This window comes from Taudactylus pleione, unplaced genomic scaffold (assembly GCF_031769625.1).
Source record: "Taudactylus pleione unplaced genomic scaffold, aTauple2 ptg003316c, whole genome shotgun sequence".
Classification (NCBI taxonomy): domain Eukaryota; kingdom Metazoa; phylum Chordata; class Amphibia; order Anura; family Myobatrachidae; genus Taudactylus; species Taudactylus pleione.
The window spans coordinates 92,600-106,455 of record NW_028287670.1 but is presented as its reverse complement, the minus strand read 5'-3'; the positions used below and the strand labels follow the sequence as shown (position 1 = coordinate 106,455).

General features: G+C 43.9%; 1 protein-coding gene across 1 annotated transcript; it reads right to left on the bottom strand.

The window, feature by feature from the left end:
- Positions 1-34: 34 nt before the first annotated feature.
- Positions 35-13,610, bottom strand: LOC148430741 (toll-like receptor 3; the record flags this gene model as incomplete). The annotated part of the gene is made up of 4 exons (XM_088466496.1): positions 13,484-13,610; positions 8,091-9,085; positions 7,809-8,003; positions 35-370 (listed from the first exon to the last, which is right to left on the bottom strand). Coding segments are annotated over exons 2-4 (975 nt in total), but the record flags the coding sequence as incomplete, so codon positions are not given.
- Positions 13,611-13,856: the final 246 nt, after the last annotated feature.

The following is a 13,856-nucleotide window of genomic DNA, read 5'->3' as shown; positions in this document are numbered from 1 at the left end:
TACTGAAAAAGTTTTTTAAGTTCAAGGACTGAACACTGACTAAACCCTTAAATGTTCCGGAAATTAGATGACTGACTTGATTTTCCTCCAAGTTTAAAATTTTCAAATGTGGCAAATAAATAAAGGAATCATTATCAATCTGGGACATGCTGTTTTTGGAGATATCCAAACTTGTTAGATTTGTGGCTGATAGCCCTTTCAATGTTGTATTGTGTATCTTTGAAAGTTGACTGTTAAGTAGAATAAGGACTTCAATTTTAGTGCTGACTAATTCTGAGCAAAGTTGTTCTGTCAGCTTAGGCCCAAGTGTCATGTTAGCCATTACAAGTGTGCGAAGATTTCCTAGTTGCTGAAAACAGTCTTGTTGAATCTAAGAGGAAAAGAGAACGAGTTAATAAAATGCACGGGGCAAACATATGGATTTTTTGTGCATTTATTTCAGTTAATATTAAGGGGTCTATTCTTGATGTTAATTATCGGGGCCCGAACGGAGCAGTGACACTAGTGCGCTTGCAAGACCTACAGGTTACGCATGTGCACAAGAGCCCCGACATCTAGCAGAAGGAGCTGGACAGGGTTGGAGGGATCCGAAAGGATTCCTCTTTGCAACCCAGGAACTACTTCCCATAGGGAAGGAGCGGGTTGTGAGCCCAGAACGGGAGCACTTGCCATCTGAAGATGGTGAATGCTCCCGCACTCATGCTCCGAAAATATTGTATTTTCTGAGCTTGATGAATTCTGTCCCCATACTATAGGGACAGCGGGCCATTCTGCAAGAGGAAGGTAAGCAGGAGATATCTGTGATACTAGTGTATGGGGACAGCGGGCCATTCCGCAAGAGGAAGGTAAGCAGGAGATATCTGTGATACTAGTGTATGGGGACAGCGGGCCATTCTGCAAGAGGAAGGTAAGCAGGAGATATCTGTGATACTAGTGTATGGGGACAGCGTGCCATTCCGCAAGAGGAAGGTAAGCAGGAGATATCTGTGATACAGTATCTGCTGCTTTACCTTCTTGATGAATGGCCCGATAGAAATGAAGTGATGATGAATAGGCCCCATAGAAAGAAAGCTATAATAAAACCACAACCATTAATGAGAACAGTGATGCAATAATATTGTGAATAAATTATATGGGGTCAATATATAGAAGTGCCAATTTGCGGTACTCGCGGCGAGGTTGCATGACTTTTCTACAAATGTGCATGAAAAAAAATGGTGGAAAAATGATAGTAAGCAGCATTTTGGGGTATTAGCTCAGCAATGATAGAGCGTTATCAGATAGACTGGAGCTGATGCGGAGTTGCGGAGCATATCTGCACTGAAGTATAGGCGATGCAGAGGCGTAGTGGAAAAGGCTTAACTGGGCTGTAATGGGGTGTTCTCAGGTAGGAAAAGTCCAGTAATTGTGTGTTGATGAAGCTGCAGGCTATGCAGAATTAGTAAGTGTAAATGTTTCCAGGTGTATCTTTTGCACCTAGTATACTACCAGTGCAGCTGCGCACTGATGCTGCTGACTGGCATGGAACAAGCGGATAGGGGGTGGGTACATAGCAAGATGGGTTCATTCTTGCATGCATGCACGAAGGCCCTCATTCAGAGGCGGTCGGAGGATGCAAGCGGTCGCTCAGAAACTGGGCGGCCGCTTGCATCCTGACCGGCCGCCTCTGTTTCAGTCGTTAGGCTGTGGATTTACATCCACAGCTCTAACGACCGCTAGGGTGATGGTCGCGATGGTCATAGACCATCGTGGCTTACGACGAGACCCTAGGGTAGGGTCTCACTTGTCGTAAGCCCCGGAGAGCTTCTGGCTCTGTCAGAGCCGGAAGCTCTCCACTGATCTCCCCCAAACGGCAGGCGTTCCCATGGGAACGCCTCCATTTGGGCTGCCACCCCCCGGCCCGCCTTCCAAACGGGGCGAGCTGTCAAACAACATCGACAGCTCGCCCCCTTTGGAAAGAGACCCGCTACGACCAGCGCTGTCGGTCGTAGCGGGTCTCACGCATGCGCACGAAGGAGCCGGCTACTTCGTGCGCATGCGTGAGACCCGCTACGACCGACAGTGACGGTCGTAGCGGGTCTCACGCATGCGCACGAAGGAGCCGGCTCCCTCGTGCGCATGCGCACTGGAAAAACATTGAGGCGGCCGTGCGGTCGTAGACCGTACGGCCGCCTCTGAATGAAGCCCTAAATGTGGGAGCATATACACCCAAATATCATCCAACTCTGAGCCAGACCCAATCTCCTTGAGTTAAACCAGCATTACTAGTTTATTTACAACCATATTATTATGGGGGTAGATGTACTAAGCTTTGGAGAGTGATAAACTACCAGCCACTCAGCTCCTAACTGTCATCTTGCAGTCTGTGTTTGAAAAATGAAAGGAGTTGTTTGGTTGGTAGTTTATCATTCTCAACAGCTTAGTACATCTGCCCCTTAGTCCTATTATGCCTAAATGTATCCATCTTCTGCTGGTAAGCAATACAATAAAATCTACTGAGAACAACATTTCAAGCAATAAAATACATTCATAAAGATTTAGATGCTGATACTTCTGAGCACACCAAGCCGGAAATGCACTCCAATATGTGCAAAAATTGAAGTGGTGTACTCAGACTTCCTTATAATACATTACTTCAAGTCATCCGCATCCTAATGAGCTCGGTCACAGATTCCAAGGCCCCATTAACATTCTGAAAAGAATAAAAGATCTTTTGTTTTTGTCTGTGTGAAACGCTACCGTACAATATGTACATCTGCCAACTGTAGCCTCAGGAACACTATTACTTCCCTGTGCTGCGATAATGGGAATGAGGTGCTGTCTAGCTGTCAGCAGAATTTCCAATGTCCCCTGTGTAACTCCCCTAGCAGTGCACATACTGCACATCCAATTATTTAGCTGGGACTCCAAGTATCAGTATTCCATTGCAATGGGATCCCAAAAGAGGCACTTCCCAACAAGGGTTGGGTATGGGACACTGGCACTCGGGATCCCAGCAGGCAAAATCCCGACGCCGGCATCCCGATACGGTTAGGATACCCACACCTGTCGGATGGTACCCTAACCCTCCCCGGGGCCTAACCTCCCCCCTAGTGCCTTAACCTTTCCTCCCCCTTCCTTCAACCTAAACCTCCCCCTTAATGCCTAACCGTCCCTCTAGTGCCTAACCCCTAACCCCACAGCTAACCCCGCGATTTACCTTTGGGATGCTGGTAGTTGGGATGGCGGCTCCGGGATTGTGACAGGTGTCGGGATTCCGGTGCAGGTATTCTAAGCACCAGCATCCCACATGCCAGGATATTATCCTCATCCCCCCAACAGAATATATTGCACATTTGGTGATTAGGAGGATCCCAAATAAAAGGCCATGTGTCCTCATTTGGGTCCTTGACCAACAGTACAATGCACTGGCCCAGTCTACAACTTGTCCTGATCCTTGTCATTGGGAAGCTGCAGAATAAGAAATGTATAGTTAAAGAGCAGCTAAACCTAAAATGAAAATTGACTAGTACAGAGCATCTGTTAATGACATGTACAATATATCTGTAGCAGCTTTATTACCCTGGCAGAACAAATAACCACAATCTACTCTATTATTTAGTTCCGATATGTTCCTGGAACGGTTTCTCTAATTTGTCCCTGACTTGATGGCGATTGTAGGGTTCCAGGTTCTGTGACCGTAGTATTGCCATGTAGAGGTGCACCAGCTCAGCAGCAAAGTGTCCGTGGAAACGATTTTAAAATATTAGCAAATGTATCAAATATATTTGCTAACAATTTTAGTTTCCAGGAGCAATATGAGCCGACTTATATATATATGGTTTAATTGTCCTCTAATAATTACTGCAAACAAACTGTATATTAAGTCCTTTTTCAGGCAAGGGCATACATGTGGTAGACCCATTTTATCATCAATTATTTGTTCAGTGTTACTAATGTCACGTTCAACAATTTCTCAACCCGAAATAAGGCAGGGTGTGTAACAGATGACATGGTGGAAATGTGATGCACTGTTACACATGAGCAAACAGTGTGAAACTGAAGATTTCTCAGTATATCATGTAGTAAAAAAGCTGGATTTTATCATTACCACGTCACAGTGCAAACACGAGTTACTTAGCTCCCTTGTTCATATTTTTCAGGAAGGTTCCTCTTTGGTCTCACTTCTACAGGCATTTTCCCATTGCTCAGAGGTTTGATGCTCCCCTTACACGCTGTAGTCAGGGTTATGAGGGTGAAAGAGTTAAGTCACAGTGCTATCTAACTGCACATTTGGACCTCCTGATTCAGGTCTTAAGTAGCGTCCTCACGTGCATGTTGTCAGGTGGAATGACAGGGCTGAGGCTGCACATACTGTATGTTGGTATCTCAGGATATTTCAGTGGCATAAGGTGTGGGGACAAAGGAACGGTCACCACTCCCTTCATGATCTTTAGGAGTGCTATACATAACAGGTTGTTTAGGTGGAGTGAGAGTAAGATTATATGCCTGCAGCAGGTAAGACCTGTTGCACAAGTAGGTTCACTGTTCTCTCTCCTACAACAGCTGTTTCCTAGCTATATTAGCAGCTCTTCCGGAGTACAATGGTCTCTCGGTAAATCTCTCTTGGTATTAGACAGTGCAGCACGGAAAGGTAGACCAGTTGGATGAGAGGTTACATTATTTAATAATGGTGTCGTACAGAGGTGTCCACATACATCTATCCTCCCCGCGCTATCGTGGGCACCGTGTGACTCAAAAGCGCTGAGCGTATTTTTGTGAAAAATGTTCCCTTCATATGCATCTTATTTGCAGAACGATGTGAATAGAATGCTAATTAAAATGATATTTATTCAGCATGCCTATAGTCTGTGTGCCACTGCGGGTGTATCTGCATTACAGTGTCAGCAGCTAGAAGCAGCAAGGGGTTCAGCTATGTAATGCACTGAAGGACTAGTTTACAAAAATAATAACAGAATCTTTATTTCATCCATTAAAACAAATTTTCACTACAAATCTAATTTCCAAACCATCTAAATATAATAATGAAAGTCAGGGCCGGCTCCAGGTGTTGCCACATCCTGCGCAAGTTCCGGACTGCGGCGCCCGGTTATCCTGCACATGGCAAAGTTGCGCTCCCCTAAAGGGGTGTGGTCTACTTTTCATCAGCCACACCCCCTTAATGGCATATTTGGGGGGCGTGCCCATATGGCACGCCTCCCATTTAACGTCAGGCTGGGGGCGAGCCCAGCACTCCTTCAGTAGCTGGGCTGCCCCCAGCACCCTCCCTGCGCTGATAGGCGCGGCATCAATTCAGATTCTCTGGGGTCCGGCACCACTGCGGCGATGGGGTGCCCAACCTTCCGACCCAAAAAATGGGACTGTCCCGCTGAAATCAGGATGGTTGGGAGGGGTGCACCCTCTATGTTCGACTGCGCCACTTGGACGTGCCTTGAGCCGGCCCTGATGAAAGTGGTGTAGAAGTAAGAAATTTGTGATGAAAAGATGCTGTTTGTGTATACCTCATATTATAAATCTATCTGTAATGTTGTTAATAGCATTTAGAGGGGGGGGCACGGTTGTCTAGAAGCCCCCTACAGGTGTGTCCTCATACACGATTGCCGCGGTCAAACAGCCCTACTCTGTGCGCCAGGTACCGTGCGACATGGCTTGCATTAAGCATCATTTTCGAATACGCTTCCTAATCGCAATGTGATGTGACAGAAACGCTTAATGAGACTGCACTAATTAATTTGATGTGTGACACTTGTATATCTGTGTGTAACGGAGTCTAAATCTGTGTACAAAGTTTTACCATGCATCAGCCTCAGCTTTTTTTTCACGTCAAGTTCCCCTTTGCTTCATCTGCGATTGTACATATTTATGCGACTGTACATATTTATGCGACTGTACATATTTATAACTAATTTCTGTGCGGGTAAAGTCGCAGCCCGGCGTCTCTGTTTCGCTGCATCTGCGGTGCCAATAAGATGCAAATTTTAAGAAAAAGTTGCGCGGCATGGCGTACTGAGGATTGGTGAATGAGGACACATATATATATATATATACATACACACACACACACATACATACATACATACACTACCTTGCAATTGGCCAAATCGCGGCTATAGAAGAGGGCAAAGCTTGGTTGAAAATGGGCAATTTCAGTAAGCAACTGGAAACAGGTCTGGGTGAGTCGATCTACATGTCTATATGTTGGCAGCTACTGTATGTACTGCTAAAGGTAAGCCAGTGGGGGGGTGGGTTAAAAAGTGGGAAAAGAGAAGCATCAGTCAGTAAGAGGCATGAGATGGCAATGATAGGGGATTAAATTCTATGTTAATAAGGGGAATGAATAGTCAGACAACAGCATGAAAGGCGATGGTAATAGGTCTATAGTCACATCTTGAACACAAATGTAACCCCTCCTCTAGAAATCCTGCCTTGTCCCTGATGGGATGTAGTCAGCATCTCGGCGTGCAGGATGCCGATGGTCTAAATACCAGCGCCGGAATCCCGACAACATCAGAATCCCGACAACCCAAAGCTAAGTATCGGGGGTTAGGAATTAGGGTTAGGTTTAGGGGGCAGGTAGGGAGATTTTAGGTTTAGGCAATAGAGGGTGCGGGAAGGGGGAAGAGATTAGGGTAAGGCATCGCGGAGGGAGGGTAAGTGGTAGTATACTTACCTACCACTGTCGGTATTCTGACCGCCGGGAACTCCAACCCTCCCTGACTAGAGCTATAACTCGCTCACCCTTAGGACTTTCCCTTAAACTACCTATGTAATATTGCTGATATTAACGTTACTAGAGCTCACTAATTTCTGTGTGCTGTTCTCTGTAAGTTCACTTGCTTACTATTCCCATACCCTTGCATATTTATCACAATCCCCTTATTATTCACCTATGATGTAAGAAAAGGCATTCATCTAAGTAGCCACTTGCTTTCTCTTGGGGCCCTAACTAACAGCTTCTGTCCATGACATATAGCGATTTCATTAGTTCATATATAGTGATGTATAAGAGAAACGACTGATCTGAATAGCTGAAATCTCCCTCTGTAAAGTGTTGCGGAAAAATGTGTGCGCTATATGAATAAATGCTAATAAATAAAATAAATCTATGTTAATGTCGAGGCAAATTTTTTAATAGACCTGTTCTAAAACAACAAATTATTTAATTAATAATTAGTTGGTTTCAGTGATCCCTCTTTGTTAATGCCTTGTTAAGATGTATCGCTGCGACACTTGACAAATAAGCTCCACCCAAAAATAACCGATAATACCAGTGAAATAACCAGCTACATATATCGCTTTTCAATCCCTGGGGCGGACACAGGTCTTTTTTCATGACGCTTCCCCCTTTCCCAGCTCATACATAAATTACAGTATATTATTACTAAATGGACTGCTCTTTACCTTGCATACTGTCACCACTGTCATGGGAGGAATGGGGTTGCTGAATATAAATACACAGGTTATATTGCATGAAAGTGCAAAAGCGGCTTTTTTTTTTGCCTGAGCCTGTAGGAGGACCAGGTGTTTTCCAGATGTCTCCTGAGGCTCAGGCATCCACGCTTACTTATCTGAACACGAAAGCAGCTGCACAGTCATTTCTACATACTGCTGACATTCTTTGTCCTTTCAGGAATAGACTTCTGACACCTCTGCACCCAACAGGGTGTAAGTGCCAGCACTTGGTCTCTCACACCAGGCAATGGTCAGGTACATTGTTGATAGTCATTTAAAAAGAGATTTAACAATACACAAGTTTGACGCTACTGCAGCTACAGTATAACACTATAACGCATTAAACCAATTCTCACCATTTTCACAGGGTTAGATGAAAGATCAAGTTTCTGCACAGTGCTGTTGTTGCCAAGAAATGATAGCGCCTCCTTCTGTAATTCTGTTATCATATTGTGGGAAAACAGAAGTTCAAAAAGATTCAACAACTGTTCCTTGTCTCCTAGAGCAGTAGATGTCATTTTATTTTGAGATACATCCAGAATTTGCAAACTCTACAGAGACAAAAATCATATAAATCAGACTAACTGATAACCAGACAAGACAATTCTACAACTGAAACATAGTGTATATTTATTTACCTGTAGATTTTCAAATGGGTTCCCAGTAATTTCCCTGATTCCATTTGAACTCAAGTGCAGCTCTACAAGGCTTTGGCAGGAGGAGAAGCCCTTCTCAGGAATCCTGACAAACTCATTGTGCTGCAGATTTAGAATTTTCAGCAATGGTAATTTTTGACACAATTCCGTTTCCAGAATGTGTAGTGTGTTATAACCAACATCCAGGTGTTCTAGTTTGTCGTATCTTGAGAGATTAGCTGCAGGCAGTCTCTTCAGTCTGTTATGGGAGAGGTCTAGCGCTTTAATACTGGCTGGGAGATCAGGTGGGATTACAGACAATTCCCTGTGACTGCAGTCGGCTTTTTCTAGAGTGACCGTACAGCCATTTTCAGCCATAACACATAATGCACCTATTACATATGCAAAACACAGCAAGTGTGCTAGAGAAAAATATGCAGTTTTCATTTTAATTTTGAATTTTTAAAAAAAAAAGTTTAAGAAGGTCAGTAAAACAATATCAAGTTCAAAAATATAAAGTTTCAATGAAAATAATGCTTGTAAAATATAATAGAAAATAGCCACATGTAAGTAAGGGCACCTCCACCGAAGCACAGGAAATTTTACATTTAGATTTGTGATTACAAGGCAGGAGATACTTTAAATGATACTGAAGCAGATTGTGATCATTTGCTGGATCCCCAATATGACATAATATTTTTTCAACCGTACGACTGAAAATGGATTCCTCTACTGCAAGGAAATGTATCAACCAACTTAATTCTTCAAATGTTAAGTTGCATTACTGGCAAGTGGTAGAATATTTCAGTTTGCCTTTTAAAATTGGCTGGAGAGGAGATGTGTGGGTCACAATCTCTTGTGGGCTGCTGCTGTGGTAGAGTGATTTCACTTTAGCTGATTTTGACCAGGAGAGCTAGGTGGAATATGTCTGTGTTGTGATCATCTGGTTGGATCTTCTATGGTTGGATTTGATCCTCGGGTTGAGTCCGGTAAGCTGACTGCAGTAGATAAAAAGTTAGAGGAGGTTAATTATAAATTACAATAATTAGAAACCATATCAAGTGAGAAAAAATAGGATACAGTGTAAAGTGCTGTAAATGGGGTCATAGAATAGAACTAAAGGAATAAAAATAGCACAGAAATCTGCCCCCGGGGGGTATATTTACAAAAGGCCGATTTTTGGTTGATTTTGTATTTCAGGGTCTAAATCATACAATTAGTAACAGATGATTTTTTGACATTGTTTAAAAAAGATGTAAAAAATCATCTGTTAGTAAATGTGTGATTTAGATCCTGAAACACAAAATCGACCAAAAAGTAAATATACCCCTGGGACTCACTGAAGTATTCCCATTGAAAAAACTGCAGCCAGCCTCTACCCATCCAGAAATGACTGATAACAGAGAACAATAGCTGAGATTCAGCTACACAGCCAGTGTTGATGTAATGTGGAATATCTAATCATACTTGCCTAACCTTAAAATGCCAGGAATCACGACATTGTATAGCGGTGGAAGGGATGAGATTTTTACAAATATATCCATTAATAGTTTCTTATATATAAAATCAATATGGAATCATTTAGGTTAGCTGCAAGCTCGTCTGAGTTCAGAGTTTGCAGCCAATACAAAGTGCAAACACTATATGACCTGGCAAGCTCTATTTCTACATTGCCTGCTACAGTTAGGCCATGACACGCAGCTCACACATCTCAATCAGGTTGTGTGTTTTACATGTGCCCCCTGCAGAACAAAAAAGAAATATCAAGGTGTTGTTTTTGCACGCAGTACTGTAGCTGGATTTCTTCCTAACTGTAAACCAGCCACTTTGTTGTAAAGCTTTTCAAAGTTGCTGTGTCTTCGGCAGTTTCATCTGCTGGATTTAAAGTGACAATCATATTAAATACACAACCAGGCATTGCACTTAGTACATTTACTCCTTTGTGTTCTGGGGTTAGTGGCCCTTTAAAGCATTGCATCAGGCACATCCATCTGAATCACAGAGGGCCTTCAGCATGGATCACAATTCTGCATATACGCACGCACCGCAGCTGTTAATATCAGCAGTGCTATTTAAATGTTTGCATTCACATTGCGTACGCAGCCTGACATAAGGACGCTCACTTCCCCTTACCCACATCCATATACTAGGGGAACATTGGGGAAAAATCGGTAACATTGGACCCATACGCAGTTAAGGAAGCCAAGACCTCACTCAGGAATTGCTTACTCCTGTGCACGCTATAAGTCTTCAGTCTGCGTCTGGTAGCGCAGTGGCTAATTTATGCACACCCCTGCAACGGCATTGAGACGCACTGGCACGCCTGCGTTCAACTTACCACCCACAAATGGCACTTCCTGTCAATCACTCTGTAAAGTGTCTGTGCAGCCTCTGCGTACGCAGTTCTGACTGGAGCGTCTGGCTCGCGCACTGTGATGCTGCCTGATGTTCTGCGCTGCTATACCAGTCAGCGGTAGTGGGGGCAGTCACTGACCTGGCCCATACTTGCCTACACTCCCGATGCTCCCAATTCTTCATGTAGCCTCCTGCACCCCTGAAAGAGTAGGCAGATCTCCCGCATCCTGCCCACTTCCTAGTTAAGTGGGCAGGATGGGCAGACTTTACTAGGAAATCACAGGTCTGTCGGTAGGGGGCGGGGCTAAAATAAATTTAGCTCCGCCCCCTCCTCACAGACCCACGAATCGCTGCCTTTTCCTGTGGTAGGGCGGGGCCTAATGACACCCCTCGAAGATGTTTGCAGAATCTCCTCTCCGGGCTGCTTCCATAAGGAGTTCTGTAAAGTCAGCAAGAATGACCTGGAACCCCTCCAACCAGCCCGGATAAGTAGTACAAACTCCTCCCCCTCTCGCCATCCCTGCGAGGAACATCCAGGTGTTAGACACATAGCAGTCAATATAGCTCGCACCCAATCGTCCGTGCCAGTAAGTGCTGCTATATGCCGCACTTGCAGTATTTTTGTTTGCAGCCCTGCATAAAATTCCACAAGTCTGGGGAGAGATTGGGCTGCGTGGAGAACAGAGTTCAGCTGCCATATTTCTACATTGTTGTAACGGCAACTCTCCCCCCTCGCATGTAAATGGATCGACTCTTTAGGGAATTAAGTGTTTTAGGCACCTCTGCCCCCATGCATCACAGCAGGACCCCAAAAAGCTGGAAGATACAGTGACATGATAACTGGTGTATACTCTGTAAAGGGGCCTATCCATTAGCAGATGTATTTCTGAGAGATGAAAGACAAAAGATATCTATTGAAAATTCTGGTGGCTGTGCTGAACAATATCCGTCATGTACATGACAGATTTTGGCAAAAGACGAACGATATCGCATGACATCATTCAGGGAGTGGATTTTTTTCTCTCTAGTGCTTTGTAGCTGCTGCTAATATCGTTCGTCATTCACCGCATATAAACTACCAGATATTTCTAATATCTGGCAGCGATATGCGATAATTGACCAACATGTTGGAGAGATGAAAGATTCAATTTATCGGCCGCGGGAGTGCGTATCTGTCATCGTTCGGAGCCTGTCCATAGCAGATAAATTGAACAATATATCATTCTATCGTTCAATTTATCTGCTAATGGATAGGCCCCTTAAGAGAGATTATCTGGGTTTAGTGATCAGTCTGTGACATTGCATGCTATTATGTGTTACCAGTTTCTAGTTGATTCAAAATAATAATAAAAAAATATCATTAAAGTAAAAAAAAAAAAAAAAGGGAATTTGAGGTAAATTCCCCGAAAACACCTGTTTTCGGGGGTTTACCTCAAATACTAAGTATCCCCCGGATGTGTGAAGGAGGGACCGCAGCAGGTATCTCCGATACCTGCTGCGATCCCTCCATTGCTGCTGGCAGCCGCCTCCCCCATAGGTTTCTATGGGGGGTGCGATGCTGCCAAATGTATGAATATCGGGAATGCGAAGCATTCACGATATTGGAACCAGTAGCTAAAGCCATCTGAAGATAGCGTTAGCCGCTGTAGCCTATGGGGACTTACCACATGTCAGCCGGCGGAGGGATCTCCCAGATCCCTCCGCCAGCAATGGGCGCCGCTTATGTGCAGACCGCGGGACTGTGCATGCGCAGCAGCCTCTGGCCACATAGCAGGAATGGGCTCCTTTAGGACCCCGTCACCCTGCATGTGCCGGATCATACATTCGGCCGCTATGATCGCATTTTGCGATGCGATCATGGGCGGTACCCTACCCTCCAACATGACCGGTTCCATTAGGTACAAACACTCTGCTCCTGGACTTCCCACCGAATGTATGATTGCCGCCACCTGTGCTGAACTAGGTAATAGATGAGACAGAAACTATGCAGCTGACAGTAAATAGGGGGGCAGAAACTGGTGAAGGGTGAACTTAACTTTCACCCTTACCTTCAGCAGGTTTCTTAGTGACCAGTGTGGCAGCAGCACTTTCCTGCTTCACAGCGCTAGCAGGCGAAGCAGGAGCGGCATTACTCACGGTATGTGGAGTGTTAGTAAATAGAGTATCATATAAGAGAACCGCATTGCAATAACCTACCTTCCAACATGACTTCTTCCATTAGGTACAAGAGGGAAGTCCAGGAGCAGAGCATATTGTACCTAATGGAACGGGTCATGTTGGAAGGTCTGCGGTACTGCATGCCCTGATCGCATTGCAAAATGCGATCATTAATAAATTAATAAATGGGCCCCTCTGTCTCCCTGTAATTGTTAGAATATAACATAACACAATTGTAAAGCGCAACGGAATATGCTGCGCTATATAAGAAACTGTTAATAAATAACCTTAAACATTACTAAGAAAACATGAGGATTATCGTTTTGTCAATTTTTGATTTTTCTTAAATTGTAATATGTGAGAAATATCTATGTATAATTCATTCTATTCTTGAACCATTTTTGCAAACACTTGTTTATTGTGTATTTATTGCTTGTATATATAGTGGCATCTAAAAACACTTAGAAATTATATTCATTATTGTTTTGCTCTGCAGATATTGGGGGTAGCCAAGAGGGATCCAGGTCTACAATGATTGAGAACCACTGATATAGATTTTGAAGGTGAATTAAAGTTTCCATTGCGCTGCAGAGTCACATGGACTGGTAAATGCATTAACAAATGGTTACTCACAAATCAGTACTGAGCCGTGTTATTGCACTCTGTGCACTGAGAGAACCCCCTCCCCCTATTCCCAGGACCAGTCTGTTTGTTAGAAAGTCAATGTTCATGCATTTCGCCCTGGCACTCAAAACCAACCTAGCCCTATTTTATAATTATATATAATGCACTGGATATCTGGTGAGAAGCAGGTTTACACATATCTACAGTACAGTAACTGACTAAAACATTGAGAAAATCAAATTAATGTTGTAGAAACTTACAGATCCTGTTCATGGGTGAAGAATTCTGTACAAAGTTTGCAGGAGCAGCAGTATAAAAGAAAGCACAGTGACAATGACTGAGCAAGTACATTAACGGCAGGCGGAGGCCCAGGAGCTGGCAGAGCTTACTTACATCATGCTGGAGTGAGGCTCTCCCTCTGATAGGGAGTGGTTACACTGTGTTCTGCAGCTGCATATGAAACTGCTTCCAGGGCTCAATCTAATTAAGAACTGAAGCCCAATTGCACACAGGGATTACATTTACACGTTTAATGTGCATGCAGCATCGGTAATGTAAGTATTCCTGAATGGCTACAAAACATTACTAAATCACATCAACATGATGAGATATATAGTGATATTTTCCGGTAGC